The 20,891-nt window shown below is 50.6% G+C and overlaps 2 protein-coding genes across 2 annotated transcripts; both read right to left on the bottom strand.

Moving 5' to 3' along the window:
* Window positions 1-1,979: 1,979 nt before the first annotated feature.
* Window positions 1,980-3,330, bottom strand: LOC136046362 (galanin receptor type 1-like). The gene has a single exon (XM_065732917.1). The coding sequence runs from the start codon at window positions 3,328-3,330 to the stop codon at window positions 2,002-2,004; it is 1,329 nt and encodes a 442-aa protein (XP_065588989.1). The 3' UTR covers window positions 1,980-2,001.
* Window positions 3,331-13,703: 10,373 nt separating this feature from the next.
* On the bottom strand, window positions 13,704-18,822 carry GRIFIN (galectin-related inter-fiber protein). The gene is made up of 4 exons (XM_065733061.1): window positions 18,771-18,822; window positions 14,973-15,052; window positions 14,727-14,889; window positions 13,704-14,287 (listed from the first exon to the last, which is right to left on the bottom strand). The coding sequence occupies exons 2-4, from the start codon at window positions 15,026-15,028 to the stop codon at window positions 14,123-14,125; spliced, it is 384 nt and encodes a 127-aa protein (XP_065589133.1). The 5' UTR covers window positions 15,029-15,052; window positions 18,771-18,822; the 3' UTR covers window positions 13,704-14,122.
* Between the last annotated feature and the right edge of the window lie 2,069 nt (window positions 18,823-20,891).

Here is a 20,891-nt window from a genome sequence, read left to right as displayed (position 1 = left end):
GGGAAAGGCACAGGAACCTTCAGGAGAACCTACAGCCCCATTGGGTCCCTGTGGATGGCAGGGAGACCTCAGGGGTGGGACCCAGGAGACAGCTCATGAGCTGAGGGATAAATAAAAGTCCAATGGGAAGCTTTGTCAATGTGGGTTTCTCGCATCACTGAGATTGGGGCAAGGTGAGGAGGTCTCAGCACTGTCACATCCGTCCCCAGGACCTGCAGCAAGCTTTCATTGCTCCTCAGCCCAGGACATTGTGCCAGCCCTAAAAATGTGCCTTGAAAGAGGAAATCAGATCTTCACAGGTTTTCCTTCGCAGCCACTAAAACACTGAGCAGGGGGTATGCTCCTATATCACCTGCAAAAATGCAGATGATCTCATCTGCCAGAACACATAAAAGACATTCCTCACGCAAAGTAAAGCTGGCTGTTGTAATTTCTTTCTCCTTCACACAAAGAGGGAATACAAATTGAGGATGGTGCTGCGTTAAGAAGGAATCTCTTGTTTTCTGAGCAGATAATTAGTAACACAAAATGTTTGCTAGCAATCATTAAAAAGATGGCAATGCTGCTGGCTAGAATGGCCGCTGTTGGACTTTGTTATTTCATTTTTCTGTGTGAACAAAAGGTTCCCTAAAAGGCAGAAGGTTATGATCCAGAACATGTATTTCCCCAAACATCGTTCCATTGATCAGCAGTAAGAAAGCTCCCAGACTTCCCAAGTCCCACAAGATGCAGACCCCCATCCTGGGCCACCCACTGCCTCCTCCCCACAGCTCCCACCTGGAGCTCAGCACCACGGCACAGACACTTCCACAGCCCCTCACGCACAGCCCCGTGCAGAAGCAGAGCAGGGGCTGAGTTGTGTTTCTTCCATCCCTGTGGGTCACAGCTGCCTGCTTTTTCCTCTCACCTGTTGCCTGGTCTGATGTGTTTTCATTCCGAGATCTTCGTGAGACAGGATTCCTTACAAATACAGATGCTCATTGCAATAGGGTTCCTAAGCTTTAGTGAGGTCTTTCAATGCTAACGTAATCAAAACATATAGTTTATTTATTAAGACCTCTTTCAATAGACACGTTGGAAGAAATAGGTTTCAACCCACTTCTGATCCTCGGGAAAAGAAAGCACTTTGATTCTCTCCTTCCCAGACAAATAGCATTGCATTATTTGCTTCTGATTTTATTAGCTATAAAACACATTCTATTTTTATTTTCACATGCCAATGACTTTGTTTGGTACAGACTCAGCTGAGAAAGAGCTGGTTTTTCAAGTGCAAATCATGTTAATAGAAGCCCAGTTCTTTCCACTCCGTGCGCAGGAATATAGCTGTAAGAAAGAGCCAATACCCAACAAATATTTTCCTACTGTGTTTTCTACATCACCTTCAAGGCCACATTCTCCCTTCTGAATTTCCAAACGTGGAGTGGTGATGGTTGCTTCAGCACTTCTGGCGCCGTCTCTTCACATCAGGAGAATCTATTTGCATGGTGTAGTGAAGCAATATGGTCAGGCAGTGAAATCTCAAGTGTTACGTAAAGCGTGTGAAATCCCCCACTAATTTTTTTGTTACTGTTCCTAGCTCTTCTTCACTACCTGTGATGACAGCTGCTGCCTCTGCAGCAGAGTGCCTGATCTGGCTGCTTGCTATCAGCACAAGACAAGCAGCAGCAAGCAGTCCAATTGTATCCCAATGGCTCTGATGTCGTGTTCAGAGGTGGGGCTGCCGAGGAGGGCCCCCCACTGGGGAGCTGCTCTGTCTGTTGGGCAGCAGGCCACACAGCTGGTTGTCCCCAGTAGAAATCATTTGTCTTAAAACTTGATCTGAGATAAAATATGTTATATTTTCCTCATGTTCTTCTCTTCTTTCCCTGTCTGGATTTTTGAGCTGGTGGTGGGAGTGCTTAGAAGTAAGATTTTTTCCATCATAAAAGTATCTGGTTCATAAAGACCTTTTGAGAGTCATTAAATGCAGAGGAGGGAATAAGGTACACTTCCTAGGGAGAATCACAAGGAAGTGTTCTCACTGGAGACAGTGCTCAGAGGTGGGTGCTGGCAAGACTTCAAGTGTCCACACTTGTTCTTAATGCCAGGGTCTCCCTGGGCCCTCCTGCCCATGGTAGGTGTGGCAGAGCGTCCTTTCCTTGCAGGCTCCGTTGGGCTCTGGTAAGAGAACAGCTCTGGGACTGAGGAACGGGTTGTCCCTTCGGACAGAGAGAAATTAAAGAGAGAGATCATTCTTTGGTGGTATTTGGTCTTCATTTCCTTGGCTGATCTGTAGAGGTTCCCAACAAAACAGTAGCATATAGGGTTGAGGCTGGAATTGTTGAGGCCAAGCCACTGGGCAAAAGGTCTGAGCTGCAGGATCCAAGGAGAGGGAGTCACATCCTGCAAAGACTTGGGGATGTTGAAATCGATCCAGATGTCCATCAGGTAGACGGGCAGCCAGGAGATGGCGAACAACAGGACCAGGGCCACCACCATCTGGGCTACCTTCTTGCGAATCTTCAGCCTGGAGGCTGGCAGCGAGCGGTGCAGGGCACTGCTCTCCTTCAGCTGGCTGCTCCGGCTCCACAGCCGGCGCACTGTCAGGAAGCAGATGACCATGTTGAAGAGGACAGGCAGGCAGTAAAGGGCACAGAAAAGCAGAAAGTTATAGGCTTGCTTGAGCCTCTCCTGAGGCCAAATCTCCCTGCAGATGGAGAACACCAAGGGCAAGCCCTCCACTACCCCAATCTCATCCCGTCTGTTCATGAAGATGAGGGGCATGCATATTCCCGAGGACAGCAGCCACACCACCAGGATGGTGCTGAGGATCCTCTTCTGGGTGAAGAAGGAGCGGGCGTTGAGTGGGTTGTGCACGCTGTAGTACCGGTTCACGCTGATGACGGTCAGGCTGAGGACGCTGGCAGAGACAGAAACAGCCTGGATGAAGGGCACGGCCCGGCAGAGGAAGTCCCCGTACACCCAGGCTTTGTAGATGAGGTTGCCTACGGTGATGGGCATGCAGACACAAACCACCATGAGGTCACACACCGCCAGGTTGATGAGGAGGCTGCGAGTGGCACTCAGGCTGGACACCCGGCTCCGGCGCTTCCGTGTCAGCACCCTGATGGACATGATGTTCCCCACGAAGCCCACCACGAAGGACACGAGGTACATCGCCGTCAGGCTGATGGTGATGGGCTCCTTGGCGAAGAGGAACAGCATCTCCTCCAGCTCTTCCCAGCCTAGCTCCTGGCTCCCATTCCAGAGCCCGCCCTGGGTCTGGTTCTCCTCCTGCCACAGCTGCAGCAGGCTGGGGGGAACACCGGGGACGGGGGGTGAGGAATTCATGGCTGAGCCCCCCCAGGGGCTAACAGGGCAGAGCCTGCCGCGCTGCTCTGAGCGCTCCGGGCATGTCTGCCTGGGTCTACGCCTGCAAGAGAGGGTGCATAGAAAAGGGGTGAGAGCGAGCTGCTGCCCCAGTATTTTCCTCTCCCGGGGGAAACTGCCTGTCGGAAATGGCTTCTCGGTAACTTAGTTGAGCCGCGGCCGTGAGCGGGCAGCCCGGGCAGCGCAGCGCGGCTCTGCGGGCACCAGCTCCGTGCTTGGCAGCAGGGGGACGGGACGAGGGCGGCGGGCACCGCATCCCCCCGGGGAGCATCCCCAGCAGCACCGCTACCCCCCCGTTCTCCCGGCAAAGTTGCGTGCTCCGCGCTGCCGGCCCCGAACGCGGGCTGTCCCCGCAGCTCCGCTGCCCCCTCTGTTTCCCCGCTTCCCCCCCCGCCCCCCCAACCTCCTCCCTGATCTGCCCCACTCCCACGTCGCGGCGGCACTCACCGGGATCCTCCCGCTCTGCCGGCCGCTCCGCCGTGTGCAGGCAGCGCAGGACCGCGGGCTCACGCACACACTCACACCCGCTCGCACACACACGCACCCGCGGCACCGCGCTCCCGGAGCCCACCCCACGCGCGGCGGCACGCACACACGGAGCCTTGCACACGCACGGAGCACACGCAGCCCTCCTTCAGCCCGTCCTGTGATCCGCAACACCCCCAGCTCCCTCCCGCACACTTCTGCTTTGTGGCACACCTCTGCAGACTCCTCGTCCATCACACACGCTCCCAGCGCACACGCAGGTTTGCACACTTACACAGACACTCTACACAGGCACAGGTCGTGCCGAGCCAGGCAGAGCCATGCCATGCCAGCTTACGCCGAGCCGAGCCGTGCCAGCCGCCCCTCCCGCCGGGCTCCCCGTGCCCGGGCCGTGGTGCTGAAGGGACAGCCCCGCGATATCGGGCACGGAGCGGGCACGGACCGTCACCCCCGGGATCTTCTCCTCTCCCATGGGTCTCCCGGCCTTCAAAATAAGGCAGAGGTGCATCCAGGTACTTGTGCACCTAGCTCGAGCATAACGTCAAATCCACGCTCTTTTTGCACCTTCCTGCAGCCGATGGTTAGCAGTGTTGGTGGGAACCCACTGGAGCAACGAGCACTCGGGAAGAAACGCAGCTCTGTGTCTTTTCTCTCAAGCTGGAGGAATGGGATGAATGTTCCGTAGGAAATGTCACCTGAAGAAGTTGAAGGGCTCGGTTGGGGAACAAAGTTAGTTTGTTCAATGAAGCTTTAGACTTGGAGGCAATCAGATGATGCAGTGAATCACAGAGGAAAAGATGTGACAAGAGGAACCAATACTTCTGCCCGAGGAGTTTATTTTGTATTTCCTTTCATTGCTTTCTCTGAGAGAGAGCAAGGTAACAAACCGAGTGGAGCTGTTTGTCACTGAGTGGTGAATGCCCTTGATTTCAGTGGGAAATTCTCCATCCATTTTAGTCTATTTATGTGGAAGTAGAAAGTAAATATTTTTGGTCGGCCTGACGTGAAGTGAAAGAAAGATCAGCAGCAGAACAGAGTCGGGTGAGGGAATGTGATTGGCATATAAACTCTTCTGCATTAGAATGCATTTGCTTTAGGCATGTGACTGTTTATTCCCTTATAGTTTTATGTATGTGTATTTATAGATCTGCAGAGACAAACAACTTCTATAAACTAATTACAGCGTGTTGCCCAGAGCACAAGGTACACATTATTCTACACAGTGAAATGTCCAGATACTCTCATGGATACCTAAAATCTGCTGCAATTTCACAGCTGCTCCACAACCAAATTGATCTATTGCAAACAGGCAACAATAGAGGCCAGGTTGAAGCTAGCAACTGGAAACCTCCATGCACCCAAGTCCTTGGCAGCCACTGCCCAGCCTCTCTGAAGCAGACTTGTCCTTACATGCAGAAAACAACAGAATGGAGGTGTTTAAGTCAACAGTTTTAGAAGGGTATTAACCGGCTCCGAGAGGAGAGGGCAAAGAAAGATGCCAGGACTCTTTAAACGTCTTTTGTTAAAGTTATCGCTTTCCAATTGTTCAATCTAAAAAATGCAGGTAACATTATTTTTTTTTCCCCTGTGCACTTTATTTGTAACCTGCATGATTTACTGCTAAGGAACCTCTAGGCTAGATTACTAACTTGATCAGTGGTTCGATATAATTAGGATAAATCTGCTTTTGCATCCATTGGCACAACTCACAAGTGCCAAGTCATCTCTAACAACAAATCACAAATCTATATGCTGTGTACTGCAGTGAGAAAGGACGAGGTCATTAATTATAACAAGTTCATTAACTACAACAAGTTCAAATTCACCAAATAACTCAAGATGGAGAATCTCCTACAAAAAGAAAATGCCATATTCCTTTCACATTGGTTCCCCTCTTTCAGAACAGCTTGGGAGGAAAAGCTGGAGGAAGCCCACTGGAGACAGGAGGCATCCTTCACCAGCAAGGGTAATGGACTGCACATTGATGGTACAGCAATGTGCATCAGAAATAACGCACAGGTCTCACCGGAATTACAGCTGTGAGGATCTGACCTGAGAGGAGGAGTGAGTCAGCCACTCTGGGGCTTTGCCAGAATCTCAGAAAAACTCACAGCAGCTCCCAGGCCAGGCACGTCTGCCCAAACCTGTTCCGCTCTCTCCACGTCACTGTCCCAGAGTGGGGTAAATTTAGCATAGCTGTCTCAGCACAAACCTCCCTGCTCCCACTGCAGTATGAGCAAGAGCTGTGCTGATATGTTCCAACCATGCCAGGCCCAAGAACTGGTATACATTAGAGAAATTCTGGGGCTTTTCCAGCTTGTACTGGTGGCCATATGGGCCAGCTCCTTGTGAGCATGGAAATGCAGAAATTCCACAGCAGCTCACATACCTTCCCATGTAAGCCTTTCTCCCTGTTGAGTGCAGGGAAGGTGTTGGGGCAGTTGGGCCTGGGTGGCCACTGACTTTGAGAAAAGACAGTAAGCTGACGCTGGTGAAATGGATCCCGTTTGGTTTTACTGGAAGGAGCTGGTCAGATCGCTCGTGAAAATCACTGGATAAAACCCAGAGTGGTTCATCATTGCCACTTACCCCTCCCACCCCTCACTATGGGAGGATTATGGGGAAGGGAAGCTCAGGAGCCCTTACACCTGCCCGTGCTGCTACACTCCTGCTGCCTCCCACGGGCCACTGCCACCCAGGAATCCTGTGCATTTCTAATGCTTGATATGCACGGCAGTACTGCTGAAACCTGACTCTCTGCCTCTTTTACCAGCAGGACAAAGCAGCGTTGCCACTGTTCGCTACCGTATGTTGGACAAAAACATGTCCATCCTCCTCTGGGACACTTTCTTCCGAGTCTGACCCATCAAGAAAACCACCAAATGCACAGCACCATCAATTTTCACAGAACCACAGAATTTTGGGGGCATCCGAGATGAGATTGATGCTCCCTCTGCTGGTGGCTGCTCTGTCCCCATGGCAGAAGTGTTCCGGCATCACAGTTTTGGTGGTCAGAGACTTCACACGCTGTGGCCCAGGCTCTTAGCATCACCCTGATATGGGTTTCGCCGATGTCAGCACGTTGACGTGTGTGTAGAGCCAGGAAGAGATAAGAAGCCAATGCACCACACCAAGACAAGGCAGGAAAGATGTCAAGTGTACTTCAGAATCTTTAAACTACAATTGCAAAACTAATAAGAACAACTGGGAATTGATGTTTATTGTTTGTAGTTGCTCTATGGAGAATGAAAACCTTTCTTCTCTCATTGTTCTTCCCCTCTCAATCAAAGAATGAAATGTTTAAACTATTTCTAGGGTCCTTTTGAGGATTTTAAGTGGAGAATGTATGCATTTTTCTGCCTGGGAATATTCACTGCTGTCTGTTTTCATAAACAGATATGTGCCAACTTCTTTATCTTCTGTCCTTGTTATTGGACGCCTCTTAGATTGAGTGCTTCAGAAATGTAGTGGCTGAAATGAAAAGATAATTTTGTACAGAAGAATATGTCTGATACGATGTGCGCTTACTCGAGAACAATGAAACACCACTTTGGCATGAGTGTGATTGAAAATCTGTCCTTATGATATCTTTGCTTTTGGTTTGCACAGAAGGACAGGCAGGCAGCAGACTGGGGAGCACAGGGATGAATGTACCCCTGGTGGGGCCTGTCTAAAATGAAGCCCTGTCTCATTGTACGTAGAGTCAGTGAATGGAGATAAAGGCAGTGAGGCACTGCAGAGTGCCCAGAGCAGTGGTGGTGCCCCATCCCTGCACGCACCCAAGGTCAGGGGATGGGATCTGAGCACTAATGGAGCTCTGGGCATTCCTGAGCACTGCAGGGAGTGGGACCAGATGGCCTTTAAGGGTCCCTTCCAACTCAAACCATTCTGAGATTCTATGTACTGCACAGCAAAGTGGTTTTTAGGAGAAATCAATGCTGTGGATCCTTAGTTCATAGCCCAGGGGTTATCTGAAAAGGAATTTTCACCCTGCTCACATTTTGTGTGGAGGTCTCTTTCTCAGACCAGGTGACATCAATCCTTTGGAAGAGTTAGGATCAGCCTGAAAGCAAAGCCCAAATTAAGCAGATTTGTCTAATTGTGGAAACCTGGTCTGATCGGGTTTGTGAGTCTCCATTTCAGTCTTTTTGGTTTGAAGCACTTTGCCAGCGCAGCTGCTGAGAGGAGAGGCAGATAAAACTGTACCAGAGGCTGCTGAGGCAGTCTGTCCTCACACCTGAGTGCTGCCACAGCTTCACAAAAACATTGCTTTCCGAATGCTCGATACCTGGGTGCAAGAAGCTAAGAAAAAGCTCTTTACGTGACAGAGCTTTTTTGGCTCCATCAGCTGATTGCCAGCTGGGGGAAGTCTGACAAAGGCTTTAAATTTGCCAGTTTGTCTTTCCTCAGCTGCAGCTGCTTGCAGAAGAGAAATACGTGGGGGCCGGAAGGAAAAACACTGAGAAGAGCACTCACAGGGCCCACAGCTGCCAGCAGAGCAGGTAAAGGTTTTAGAGAACAGAACAGCAGGGAGCTTGTCTGTCTGAGCACGGGGATTCGCTCTTGGCTGGTGTGACTGGGATTGGGTTATGGAGAGATTTAGAGCTTGAGCACTTTTCCAACAAGGGCTTGGTCATCAGGTGGTGTGCATAAAAAAAAAAAAGCTTTACTGTATTTTGTGTTCCAGGTCAGGAAGCCCCAAGGATTCCTGCTGCTTGGGTTCAGATGGAGGTCTGCTGGGAAGGGGGGAGAGGTCTCATTGTGGCTCTGAATCCTCTCCAGCAGCCTGCCTAAATGCTTTGACAAGGTAAGAAAAAGAATCTGCGAGCTTCTATTTATCTTGGGCAGCCTTTTTAGAGGAATATCACAACTAGAGTCGTAAAGAATAAGACAGTCAGAGGCTCTGAGTGTTGGTTAATCTATGTTGGGATCAGCTGTATACTTTTATCTTTAGTAATAATGCATAACCTCTCATTGTGCAGTGACTCATCCGGAACAACTCAGGCAATTGACAGGAGGTGCAGTCACTGCTCCCTCATCACCACTGACCACATTTGTCTCTCTGGTTTCAGTGTGTGCTCACAGCATGAAGCAACTTCAGGAAATGAAATATGACAGTAGATGGAGTTCAGTGCAGAGGCTGAGGTCAGCAGGTGAAATAGCTGCACCTCAGTCTTACTCCCATTCTATGAAACCAACAATCTCGTGTGCAATAAATCACACAGCGAAGCTAAACCTTGCTTAGGAGAGGTTGTATATTGAAGAATGAAAGGATGTTTGTGGCTCATTGTCCATTGTTTAGGATAAAGGAAGTAAAGAAGCTAGAGAAATACTGATTAACAGCTGAGACCATAGCAATGATACATAGGCACAGGTGAACGGAAGACTCCCTGGGTTAATGAGCTGCTCAGCTCAAGACAAGGGAATGGTTTTTCTGTGCAACCTGGGCTGTGTTTCAGATCATAGAGGGGTTCAGCATGGAGTCTGTTATTGTATTAAGGCAAATTCTCATATGCCATAGAAGGTCCCAGCCAAGCCAACACGCAAGCTCTGTGGCTAGGCTGCAGAGTGAGAACACTAGGCTGGAGACAAAAGCATCTGGTCTCTCCCTTTTCCTCCCTGTTCTTTTCCCACCACATGCCCTGGTATCCTCACCTCTATAAGGGTGTTATGACACTTCTCTTTCCAGTTGGAATCCCAACAAGTGCCGAGTACTCTGTATGGCCCAGCCAGGAAACACAGGTTGAGATAGAGATCAGACAGCTTTTCTTACCCTATTGCCTCTTGTGCTCTGGGAAAGTCAGAGCTTTGGTCAGCTATATTCTTGCATCTTCAAGGCGTAATGTGATAGACTGCATCCAGCTCTCGCAAGAGGGTCAGCAAATTCATAAGTAAGGTTAATTTCTGTCACCTTTTAGGCAGCAGAGATATACAATAACACATCTGTCAAGTAAAGCAATACCATCAGCTTCCCATACTTCAATCTCTGTAGCAGATCCCTTCTTTCAGATAATAATCCCTCTGCAGCCTGCATTTAATGTCTGCAACTTGGTATCTGCTGCTATGCATGCAAGATCAGAGCTGAGATGTATATTGCTGGCTCTGGATGGAGGTGGTGTGAGTTAGTGACTTTATGAAGGTCTCTATAAATGCAGTAAAAGAAGCATTTCCCTGCTTTCCTGCAGAGACTCCTTTTCAGCTGCAATCTGGGCCTGCACAGTGCCACAGAGTTATCTCTCCCAGTTAGAACAGAGCTGCTATTCCTCCTTTCTTTTTGTTCTGGTTATTATGTACTCTTCAGGAAAGCTGAATGCTTGCTCTTCGTGTTCCTCAGCACTGCTGGCAGGCATCTATGACTCCTGAGCATTCAAGGAGTTTGACAGCCCACGTGTTGAATAAGCAGTCTCTTAAGTAAGGGCTCAGAGACGTGAAGAAGAAAGTCATGGCTTGTAAGTTCTGCTCTTGCTAGCAGCTGTATGTGTGGCAGTGTGTTGGGAAAACGATCATCTTGGGGAGGAGAGACATGAGGTGCTGTGGATGTGGGTTGGTCGCTGAGCTGCATCGCAGCATGGCTGCATTGAATCAGCAACAAGGAGCAATGCCTCATACAGCTCTGCCCTCCTTCAGGGGATGCTCGTGGAAGAACTAAAAAGGCAGAAAACTCATCTGTCAGCTGAACAGTTCTCAATGGCTCTTCTGCTTCTCCTCACCAGAGATGCCCTCCATCCACAGCTGCGTAGCTAAAGCACCCACCCCAAAATCTTTTTTTTTTTTTTTTTTTGGAGAAAAGTGGGCATTAAGTCAGAAAGCAAATAGGAAGCAGGTGCAACCTGCATGCCCTTCTCCCTCTTAATTCTTTCCTAGGCATCTTTTCTACTGTGTTGGTGCTCTGCCTCATCTCAAGGCGGGATCTGCTGTCTGATATCCACGTGTCCCTTGCTAAGGTTGGCAGAGGCAGCATCACCCAGCCTGATGTCTCTGGGCTGCTGCCCTGCTGATCGGATGTGAGCATCACTGACGTGGGAGCTTTTGCCCACCGGCCCATGAGGAGATCACCAGTGCTGCTGCCGGGTGTGTGACAATTGCCAGCAGTGTCAGCAGCACTGAGGAGTGCTCGCTAATTGTGCACTGTCAGATCCGCAGCCCTGAGATGCTGCCAGAGGAGGCCTTAGCCCTGGGAGTCCTGGCAGAACTCAAGCAAGAGGGATTATGAGCCTATTTTCCCTCTTATTGATCTAGGGACAAGCCAGAGCAGTTCAATGAGCTCTGCAAATTCAGCCCAAATGAGGAATGTCAGTGGGAATGGGAGAGCTCTTCTGCATGGTCACTGCCTCTCCTGGCTTTGCAGCCAAAGGGATGTCTTTCCCCCATGGCCCTCCCTGGGTGGTGTAAGCAGTAAGGGCAGCAGCTGCTTCTTTGTAAGCAGAACCTATAAGGCAGTCCCCATCCCCTCCTGCAGTAGCTTCTCTCTCTGGAAGCATTTCAACTTGGCTCCTGTGCTGCTGCTTGGCCCTAACAAAAGTATTGAGCTTGGGCTTTACACTGGGCAGTGAAATGTTCACCTCCCTCCTCTTCAAAAGGACTTTTCTATGCCTGGCAGGAGTGCACCTCCATCAGTTCCCTCTATACAGTCCCAAGCTCCAGGTTGTGAATAGGAAAGCTGATTGAGATGTGGGAAGAGGACAGGGATGCTTGTCTCCCATCAGCTCAAGTACCAGCACATGGTGACTTCTGTGTGGTGCTGATGTGTCAAACTCCTCCAGAGAGTTAAACTGATCATCCCAATGGTGTGGCTTCATTTCACCCTGGAGTTTCTCCTTAAGAGGCAAGTGAGGGTGAGGAGGTTGGAGAGCATTTCTCTTAAACAGCCAGCCCTGCAACTTTCCTCGCAGAGATGCTCTGTAGCTCCCCAGAAACACATTGCTCCAAAGACCCCTTTGCCCTTGGGACTGTTTTGGCTGGAGGAGGCAATGAATAAATCCCCGTGCCCTGCAGTAGTGCTGTGGATGTGTCAGGAGAGATTGGGCTTGCTCAGTATGGATGGTAACAGAGTGAGAGTGGCTGCCGGCACCGGCTGTGGGGAAGGTGCTCGTGGATGTGGCACAATCCCTGCTGCTGCCTGATTTGGTGTGTCATCTCTCGATTTGTTTGTACTTGAAATATTTTTGCTCTGTTTGTCTGAGGTCCTTTGTGCTCACATCCAGAGAGAAAAATAAAATTGTGGTGTATTACTGCAGCGGTGGCTGTAAATGGAGTTTGCAGCCACGTAGGTAGAAAGTATTAGCCTCATAAATTGTTTCATCACTTTTCCTCTGTGGAAAATGATCTGTCTATCAACCCTCAAACAGGCATGAATAAAAAGAACAATTTCTTTCAGATGCAGTTCAGCATTATCAGAGCTATGGCACAGAGATCCCAACAAGACTATTTTTGTCTGCGTTTGTGGCTGTAGGAGTAAAGGTGTAGAGCCCTTGAGCAGCATCATAAGTACAACTTAAGCCAGACCTAGGCAACCTTTTTTCCTCAGTGATGATGGATTTATTCCAGGGCAGAGAAAGTCTCACCATCTCCAACCTCTTCCAACTTGCCACCAAGGCAGTTGACATTTCCAAATGGTAATTTCTGTTCTCTTTGGGGGGAAGAGGTAAATGCTGGGGGCTATTTTGAGTTCCCATTGCACTCTCCACCGTGAGAACAGGCTCAGTTCCAGTTGATGTTTTTTATGGTCTGGAAGAAAATTATAAACTTTTCAGCAGACTCGTAAATGTCAGCTTTGTGGCATCCTGTGTTGTGGTTGGCTACGTGGTCACCTCTTCTTTGCAAGTCCTTGAGACTATAAATAGAGGAAAGAGTTGGGAATGGTCAATTTAAGTGTTGAGAAGTCTGGAGTGCAACTATGACCTTTGGTGATCCCATCCAAAGACGGGGTAGGTCAGGGCTACTTTATTACCAAGTGTCATTGTCCTGAAGCAAAGGACTGGTGAGGCAGGATCATCTGTGTTACTGCTTGCCATCAGGAATGTGGTCTGTCTTACATCTGAGAAACAAAGGAGTGATTTGGGGGCAGCTGTAATTGTGTTTTTGGAGTGAGTTCCTGTTCAGATTTAACACTGTGACATTATGCTTCTTATGTATGCAATTAAAACAGTAAAAATAACATCTTTTTTGGCCTGCAATGGCTTGGTCAAGGAATCAGAGATTTCCCTCTTCAAGAAAGGGGGAATAGCAAAGACAATGGGTGAAAGGCAGAAGTGGGCTGTATTGAAAGGCAATTGAAAAAGAGGAGAAAATGAAAGTAGGCAGGGCAAAGAGAAAAGTCAGAACATTTACAGAGAAAGTGACAATTTGTTCATTCTGAACTCACAGGTTTCTAGATGTTCTTTTGTTTTCTGAGTCCAGCTGTATCTCTGTTGCATGCTGAAGGGCCCATGTGCCTCTGTGTCCTGTTAAGCATCAACCTTTTCTGACCCACTACATCACTCCCAGGGTCTGCCTAACAAGCCTGGAGTTGGCAGGATGCAGGCTGAGCAAACATCTCTGAGGAACATATCTTCTGGAAAAATCTTCCAAGTTGCATCTTATCACTCTGGCCTACATAGATAGGACCCATTGGCCCTCAAAGCAAAAGGGCAGTGTTTTCCCAGTGCAGAGTATAAACCAGCCCTGAACCAGTGTCCTCCTGCCCTGGGCACCAGCTGTTGCTCATACTGCACACCCATAGGTTTGCAGGGAATAAATAACTCAATTGATCTGCACAGTGAGGGATGTTTCAGCAGGGATTTCCTTGTTGGATTTTATTGGCAAATACAGTGGTATTTTAACCCAGCTCCTGCAGTGAGCTGTCCCTTTCCTTTGGTAATATCCGTACACACTTCACCCTCTGCTGTGTGGCCAGCTGAGGACCAGCACTAATTTGCATCCTTCTCTTGGGCAAACTCGATTTCTAGGGCAGCATTTAAAATGTCCAGCTCATTCAAAGCAGATTTTGACGTGCAGCAGTGGTCTGTCAGGCTGTCTAACAGCGAAGATAATAGCATCGTAGGGGCAGAAGGTCTTTGATGTGGGCTACAGCTAGCAGCATGGCTAGGTGCAGCTGTAGTGCTGTGCCATGCAATGGCTGTGCAATCATTTCCACTGCAAGGATGTACTGCAGCTATCTGGCTGGCTGGTGATGGCCTGGGATGGCTGGGGATGGGGAGGAGTTGGTCCTGAGCTGGATCAGGAACTTATGGATGAGTGGCTTGTGAGGCTGTCCCAACTCCTTTTACTAGTAGAGGCCTCTCCTGGTGATTTCCACTGAAGAAATGGTGATATCATTGAGAATCTGCAGCTTGGTGATGGATGAAAGCTGTTTTTGCCGGTGCTTGTACTGCAGGATTTTGTTTTCATCAATGAAAATGTGGAAATAGTCCTGGTCAGAATAGATTTCAACCTGGAAGAGAGGTGTGTTACATTCACCAGGTGGACACGTCCTCCCCAGACCTCACTGCTGTCACATCAGTGAGCACTCAGATCTGGGAACGTGTCCAAATCCTCCCCCAGCTGACACATGCACAGATCATCTCTTCTTTGGGCAAAAGAAAAGAATAATAAGGTTTTTGCTTTGTGATAGCAGAAACTGGTGACAATGCAGAGCTTAAACTGATGACAAAAGCACTAGGGATTACTGCTGGAGCTGTGCATGTCCGTGCCAGAGCTGGCTGTGAATCAGCAGCAAAATCGGGAGACGAAAGAAATACTGACAGGAGACAGATTCAGGGAGGGGATAGTTCTGGCTGGAAAGATGAAGGTAGATCTCTGAGGACCACCCCAATAATGGCTGGGATACTCCTGTCCCACCCAAGGATGTCCGCATTGTGACCCAGGGCTACCTGGAAGGGCTCCTTGGCTTCGAAGGGGAAGGTTTTGTTCACCTCCTCCTTCCCCCAGTGGTTGGCCAGGAAGGAGTTGCAGACAATTCTGGAGCTGGCAAAGCGAGGATTAAAGTGAAAAGCAATCTGGTCTCCAGGATGACTGAGGAAATTAATTTCAAACCTGTAACAGTGAGAGAAAGGGATACAGAGGACCGTGGAGTGGCAGTGCTGGCCTGGGGGAGCCGTGGGCACGGCTGTACTCACATGCTGGTGCTGGAGCTGGTTTCGCCCTTGACCACGACGCTCCAGCCGGGACACATCCCCTCTGGGTACAGGGCCTCAAACTGCCACCCAAAGGTGATGGCAAAGCAGAGTAAGGTGGGGAACAGCACATCACAGCCCATCCCCAGCCACCGCTCTGTATCCCTGCAATTCTTTCCCTCCATCCACCTTCCCACGCTGACACTCTCTGCTCCAGCCATTTTTCTCACTACTAAGTAAGCTCTGAGCCTCAGGATGTTCTCTTCCTCTCAGGATTTTCTTTTGTGTTCGCTGCCCAGCTCTTTACAGAAGACCTCAGGGCACCAAATCCTACCTGGCACAAAGTCACCTGCTCCTTCTCCCTGCCTGGATAAAGCAAAATCTGTGGAAACTTCAGCAGAAAACTTTGTGATGCTTTGAAGCAGCGTGTGAAAGGCAGGAACTCACAAAGGAATAAGGTAACGTGGCATCCAGCCCATCCCCATCAATGTTATATGGATGACTACCCAAGATCTCTTGCCTGATCCCATCCCACCTGCTACCCCATCTCCATGGTTAAACCTGCATAAAACGAGCTAGAAAATGTTCCTTGTTGAATAATTCATAGTTTTATTAAATAACTCATTTTAATAAGAAATGCTTACCATTTCATCTCACTTCTCTTAACACTCTTGTGATCTTGCATTTCTGAGCATCACCCTCTCCCTAACATATTGGGAAAATCTCTCCAGCTTTAGCAGCTCCTTGCCTGGCTCTCCTTTCCCATGGCTCAGTGCATTCACACCCCTCCCCTTTCTCTGTCACCATTTCCAGTGCATTTCTGGGATGTGCTGGTTAAGCACACCCCCAGCACTTACCCGCAGTGCCATCCTGCTCTCCTGCTCTGTGCTGTGAATGTGAATGTGTGGCTGGGGGGGTCCTATATAGGGCTGTCAGCCAGGGATTAGTGGAGGCAGCAGCCTGAGGTCATTTTTCAGTGCTGGGTGATGGAGAGAACGAAATCCTGCTCCCCCAGCAGGGTCAGCCTACTGAGGCGTGCAAAGCTAATCCAGCCCCACTCATCCACTGAGCATCTTGAGCTATGATGTGATGGAGCCTGGGTGGGAGCAATGGGGCACAAAGCAAGAATGCAGGCTCTTGAAACTGGAGGAGATAACAGCAGCCCTGCCTGCTGGAAAGTCTGTACAATCTTTTTCTTTATGTTTTCCTTTTCTTTTTTTTCTTTCTTTGTCCCTCAGAGCTCCAGGCTGAGAGGATCTGATGGCAGCTCTGTCACAGCCAGTGCGGGGCCAGCAGGTTTGGGATGCCACTGCACTGAGGTCAGAATGGTTCCCTTCTCTGCTGGAAACAAAGTAGGGATCTGGGAGTGGGATGATGGAGCTTTTGTCAGATGTTTCCTGGTATGGAAAGGCACCAATAAACAGGTCATGATGAAATGAAAGTTGCTTTATTTCAGTGATGAGAGTTTGCACCAGTGTATGTTAATGTACGGTTGGGCAAAGCTGTGCCAGGGAAGGGTTGCTGTGCAACCCCCCTTTTTTTGCAGGGTAAATGCACCAAAAGCACCTCCCCTTCATGCCTGGGAGGCTGTTGTGCTCCCTGGATGGTCCTACAGGAATCCCTGGCTTTCGTGGTTGAAAACTCCTCACGCTATGGGCCGTGGTGCTGATGTTATTTAATGTGTTTGCTTTGTTTCCAGCAGATAAGCACAATGAGAGCTGCTATCCCAGGCCCCAGTGCCCTGGGCAGATGACTTAAAACTCAGTCCAGAGGATATCAAAGACAAGAGCCTCTCCCGGGGCTGGAAAACCAAGTCTCAGGCTGGGTTTGCCCCTCTGGACTCCTACAAAATCGAAGTGCTAATGGTGAGGAAATGTGCTGGGAGCACAAGAGCAGAGCTCTGTGCTACAGAGGGCAGCACTGGGAAGCACGAGGTGGCAGGGATGTGCAGCCATCCTTTCTGCACTGCTGCTGGGTGCTGGAATCAAGATCTGCCAGCTCTGTGTGGTCTGATCCCAAAGCTGTGAGTTTGCTCCCCAGGCCCTCCTCTCCTGCTTGTTTCTGCTGCCAGCCATGCACAGGCTGTGCAGAGAAAGGGGAGCAACCCCTTTGAAGTTCCCTTAGGTTACCCACTACAGTTGTGGGCAGAACCAGACAGCTCTGCACTTGTGTACATAGGAAAGGAGTGATGATCACAGCGTAGCACCGTTGAGCTCACAAAAGCAGAGGGTGGGAGAGGGGCTGGAAGGTCCCTGGAGGTGTTCAAGAACTGTGGCACTGAGGGCTGTGGTTTGGTGTCATGGTGGGGATGAGTTGGAGTTGGACTTGGTGACTTTCTGACCAAAGTGGTTCTATTCTATGGTTCTATGGATATGCTGAGGAAGCAGAGGATGCTGTGCAGAGAGGCAGCAGCAGGGCAGATACCAGCTCCTTTCCGTGCCCGCCTCACCCCTGCAGTGCAGGCACCAGCATGAGACACAGTTTCTAGAGAAGCTGCTGGAAGCTTTGGTTTTGTCTCATAAAACCAAGCACTTCCCACAGATCTGCACAGGCAGCTGTCCTGGCAGGGTGATGTCCTGGCAGGGTGATGTCCCAGCTGGGCCTCATGACAGCTCCCATTGCAGCTGCTGCTGCTGCTGCCACCAGCAGCAAGTGCTAAACTCACTGCCTTGCTGCTAACGGTGGTCCTTGGCCAAGTGGTGCTGGAGCTGTGGCTTTCTGCAGGGCTGCCCTGCAGAGGCTCTGGGGAAGATGCAAGCACAGCAAATGATGCCTAAATAGGGGCTGGTTGGTTGTACAGGTGTGCCTTGTTTGCTTTCTGCCTGTTGTGCCATTCCTGGGAGCTGTCATCACATCCCCTTTGCAAGGGGGAAGGGAGTGGGAACAGGTCTCAAGTCAGCTGTTGGAGGTGGGTGGTTGGCTCTCAGTGGCATGTCTTTTTCCCAGGCACTCTCACTGTGTGCTGCTGGGTTACAGCAAAGAAAAACACGGCCCAGAAAACGAGCTGATGGTCTGACAGGTTGGTTAGCTGCAGGGGCTCCTCGTTAGCGTGGCATTTTGGTGATTATCAGTTCTCTTATTAGCAGGCCTGCTCACGCATTTGTCAGCCATTTGGTTGTACAGCAGGCAGAGTTTGCACCTATCCCTAAGCCGTTAGGATCCCTGTCCTGCTTTCTGTCGTTTGTCCCTGGGCCCTTCTCCTGCTGCTCATGGAGTGACAGAAGTGCTCACGAGGAGCCCGGCACTGCGCTTCCCACGGGGATTTTCACACAAATCTCCCTCGTGAGAAACCAAGTGCGTGTCTGCAAGTGCGGTTATCTTCATTAGTCTGCAGAGGTCTCCAAACACACAGGATGCGTTCTCAGGACCTGAGTACATTCCTTGCATCTGCGCTCCATGAATCGATTTCCTTCTGTTCCCACGGACTGCTCTGCAGGTGATGCTTTGGTTTCTGATACCTGCTTGGATTTTACTGTGAGCTCTGGTAGGAATGTGGTGTCCACCCCGTTATTGACTCAGTCGTGACCCAGCATGGGGCACGCTCTCCCCCCAGTGCTGCATGTTGTTTTGTGTTTACTTTGTCCTGCCAGCCAGAAACAGCAGCACGCTGACCTGACTGTGCCCACACCTCTTACAGTGCTATGTATGCCCTTGGATGTTATTGCATGGCCAGGAGCCGTGTCAGGGCCGGGGCTGTGTCCTTCCCGTGCTGGCTGCCGCGGCTTTGGGGATAACTGTGCTTTGAGCATCCCTATCCCTCTGCCCGCCTTACAAACTCAGCTACCGTCGCGTTTTTCTCACCGCGCTGCAATTTGTAAGATCTGCCAGAAGAGGGCTGAAGGCTCCGGGCAGATCCGTGTCTCAACCGATAACCGTGCACGATTCCGGTGCCAGCACAGCCTGATGCAACACCGCTGTGCCCCCGCTCCGGGATGTGCCCTGCTCTGCAGCCCGCACCTCTCCGTGCAGCTCCTTACAGAGACCGCCATCCCTCTGAAATCGCCCTGCGGAGTGAGCTCAGCCTAAAAAATTCACCAGGAAAGAAAAACATCACACCCTGCGAGGTGGCAAGAGACATGGGAAAGCTCACACCCGCCGGCACACGCTGCCTGTGCCCGGCCCTGTGAAGTGTCAGCTCCAGCGCCGGCCCTAACGAGCTGCCGAAGCACTGGGTCCCACCCCGTGTCGGTTTATCCATGCCTAGGTGCAGTGGCAGTGTGGCCCTACGGTTTTCTAGGCTTGGGGAAAGGGAAGCAGCGTTCCCCCAGCGTGGCTGCAGCTCCTGGTTATGAGCTCCTGTTTTCAGGCACGTGAGTGATGGCACAAATCTCTGCCTCCCTGTGCACAGCGATGCCATTCCTGGCTGGGCCATGTGCTGTGTGAGTGCAGCTGAGGCCAAGGCCTGCTGCTCCCCGCTCCCTCATCGGGACTTCCCTCTGGGGCAGCTTTGAGGAGCAGGGATGAAAGGCGGCACGGTGGAAGCACAAAGCTCGCCTGGTTTGTTTTATTTATAACTGGCGTCTGCTTGAAAGGAAGCCGGCACTATCAGCTCCAGCACCGCTGGGGTAAACGAGTAAATGAAAGAGGAGTTTTGCGTATGATCTGAAGCTCGAGTTTGCTCTTATATGGGCATCCCACCAGGCGCTGCCTGCTGGTACCTTGCTGCTTGCGGTGTGGGACATTCAGGCTCCGGCAGTGAGCCAGGGATGTGACAAGCAGGAGGCACAGAGGGTGGATAAGCTCAGGCTTCAGCCACCCCCATTCCCTTGGCCCAAACTGGCTGCACGCTGCGGCACATGGCTGTGCTGTCAGAAAGCAATGCTTGGTGCAGGGTATTGTTTATCACCCAGGGTTCCTTGAGCCAATATTTGATCACCTGTAAGTAATTGTCCTGTTGTGTTTGCTGGGACCTGATTTATCCTGCTCCATGGTGATCCCTTCTAAACTCCCCAGTGAGACACCTGCCTCCCCCTCCCTGGGATGGATGGGGAGGGGCAGAGCTGGTGCAGGGCACCTGTGGTCCCCAGTGTTGGATTGTGGGTACTATCTGTGTGCCCCCATGGCATCTCTGGCTCATGGCTAAAGTGGACAGAGCCCTGGGATGGAGAAGGGAAAAATGTGAGCCCCCTCTGCACCACTCCAGTCTGGACGTGGAGAATTTCTGCTTCCTGGGGATGGTGTCAGGTTTGACAAATCCTCCTCCATTCCCTGCATCCTCATCACAAAGTTTTGCCAGTCTAGAAGTGCTTCCCAGGTGAAGTGAGTCTTTGAGAGCCAGGTTTCCTTGGTCTAAGCAGCTCTGATTTGGTGCTGAGTGATTTACTGCCCTAAAATGCTGGGGGGGGGGAGGTACATCAGTGGAGGGGCTGCAGCTTGGCCATGAGCTTTCACTCCCGCACTCAGCTATGCGTGCAAGTAACAGCATGACGTTTGCTAACGCTCTCCTGATTCCAGCTCCTTGGACAGGGACCCACGTGGCAACAGGCCTGAGCACGGCACAGGCAGCCACTTTCCTCCTATCATCAAAGGCTGAATTCCTCCCCGGGAGCAGAGCGTGGGATGGAGCCGCAGTCGTGTGCCTGCAGCTGCTGCTGGGGAGGAGGCAGAGGAGGGGGAAGCCCAGAGCTGAGGGGAAGGAGGGAGCTGACCTGTGAGGTTTGGGTATACACGAGACACAGGTGCACTCCTTGAGCTGGAGCTCTGGGAGCTCTTGGCAGGTTGGATGGCTTGGGTGTGGGGGCACTGGGATGTGTGGAGTTCACCTGCTCTCTGTGAGAGTTGTTGGTGTAAGGAGTCACAGTGACGTGCTGGGGTCACACGGGCCTTCCCATGCTCACGTTTAAACCCTGACAGCAACTGTGCTAGAGGTTGAGTCCATGCCAACCTCTGGAGAGATGGGGGAATGATACATGGGGCATGAGT

Source organism: Cyrtonyx montezumae, unplaced genomic scaffold (assembly GCF_038088225.1).
Source record: "Cyrtonyx montezumae isolate F1298 unplaced genomic scaffold, pur_monq_1.0 scaffold_16, whole genome shotgun sequence".
Classification (NCBI taxonomy): domain Eukaryota; kingdom Metazoa; phylum Chordata; class Aves; order Galliformes; family Odontophoridae; genus Cyrtonyx; species Cyrtonyx montezumae.
Note: the sequence above shows the minus strand (reverse complement) of the source record. Positions and strands in the feature narration are given on the sequence as shown.

Bases quoted from the DNA above. Each gene is read 5' to 3' on its own strand.
- LOC136046362 (XM_065732917.1), bottom strand. From the start codon at position 3,330: ATGAATTCCTCACCCCCCGTCCCCGGTGTTCCCCCCAGCCTGCTGCAG.
- GRIFIN (XM_065733061.1), bottom strand. From the start codon at position 15,028: ATGTGTCCCGGCTGGAGCGTCGTGGTCAAGGGCGAAACCAGCTCCAGC. The intron at 14,890-14,972 runs GTGAGTACAGCC...TCACTGTTACAG, and splicing joins ACCAGCTCCAGCACCAGCAT to GTTTGAAATTAATTTCCTCA. The intron at 14,288-14,726 runs GTAGCCCTGGGT...CCTCTCTTCCAG, and splicing joins AAGCCAAGGAGCCCTTCCAG to GTTGAAATCTATTCTGACCA.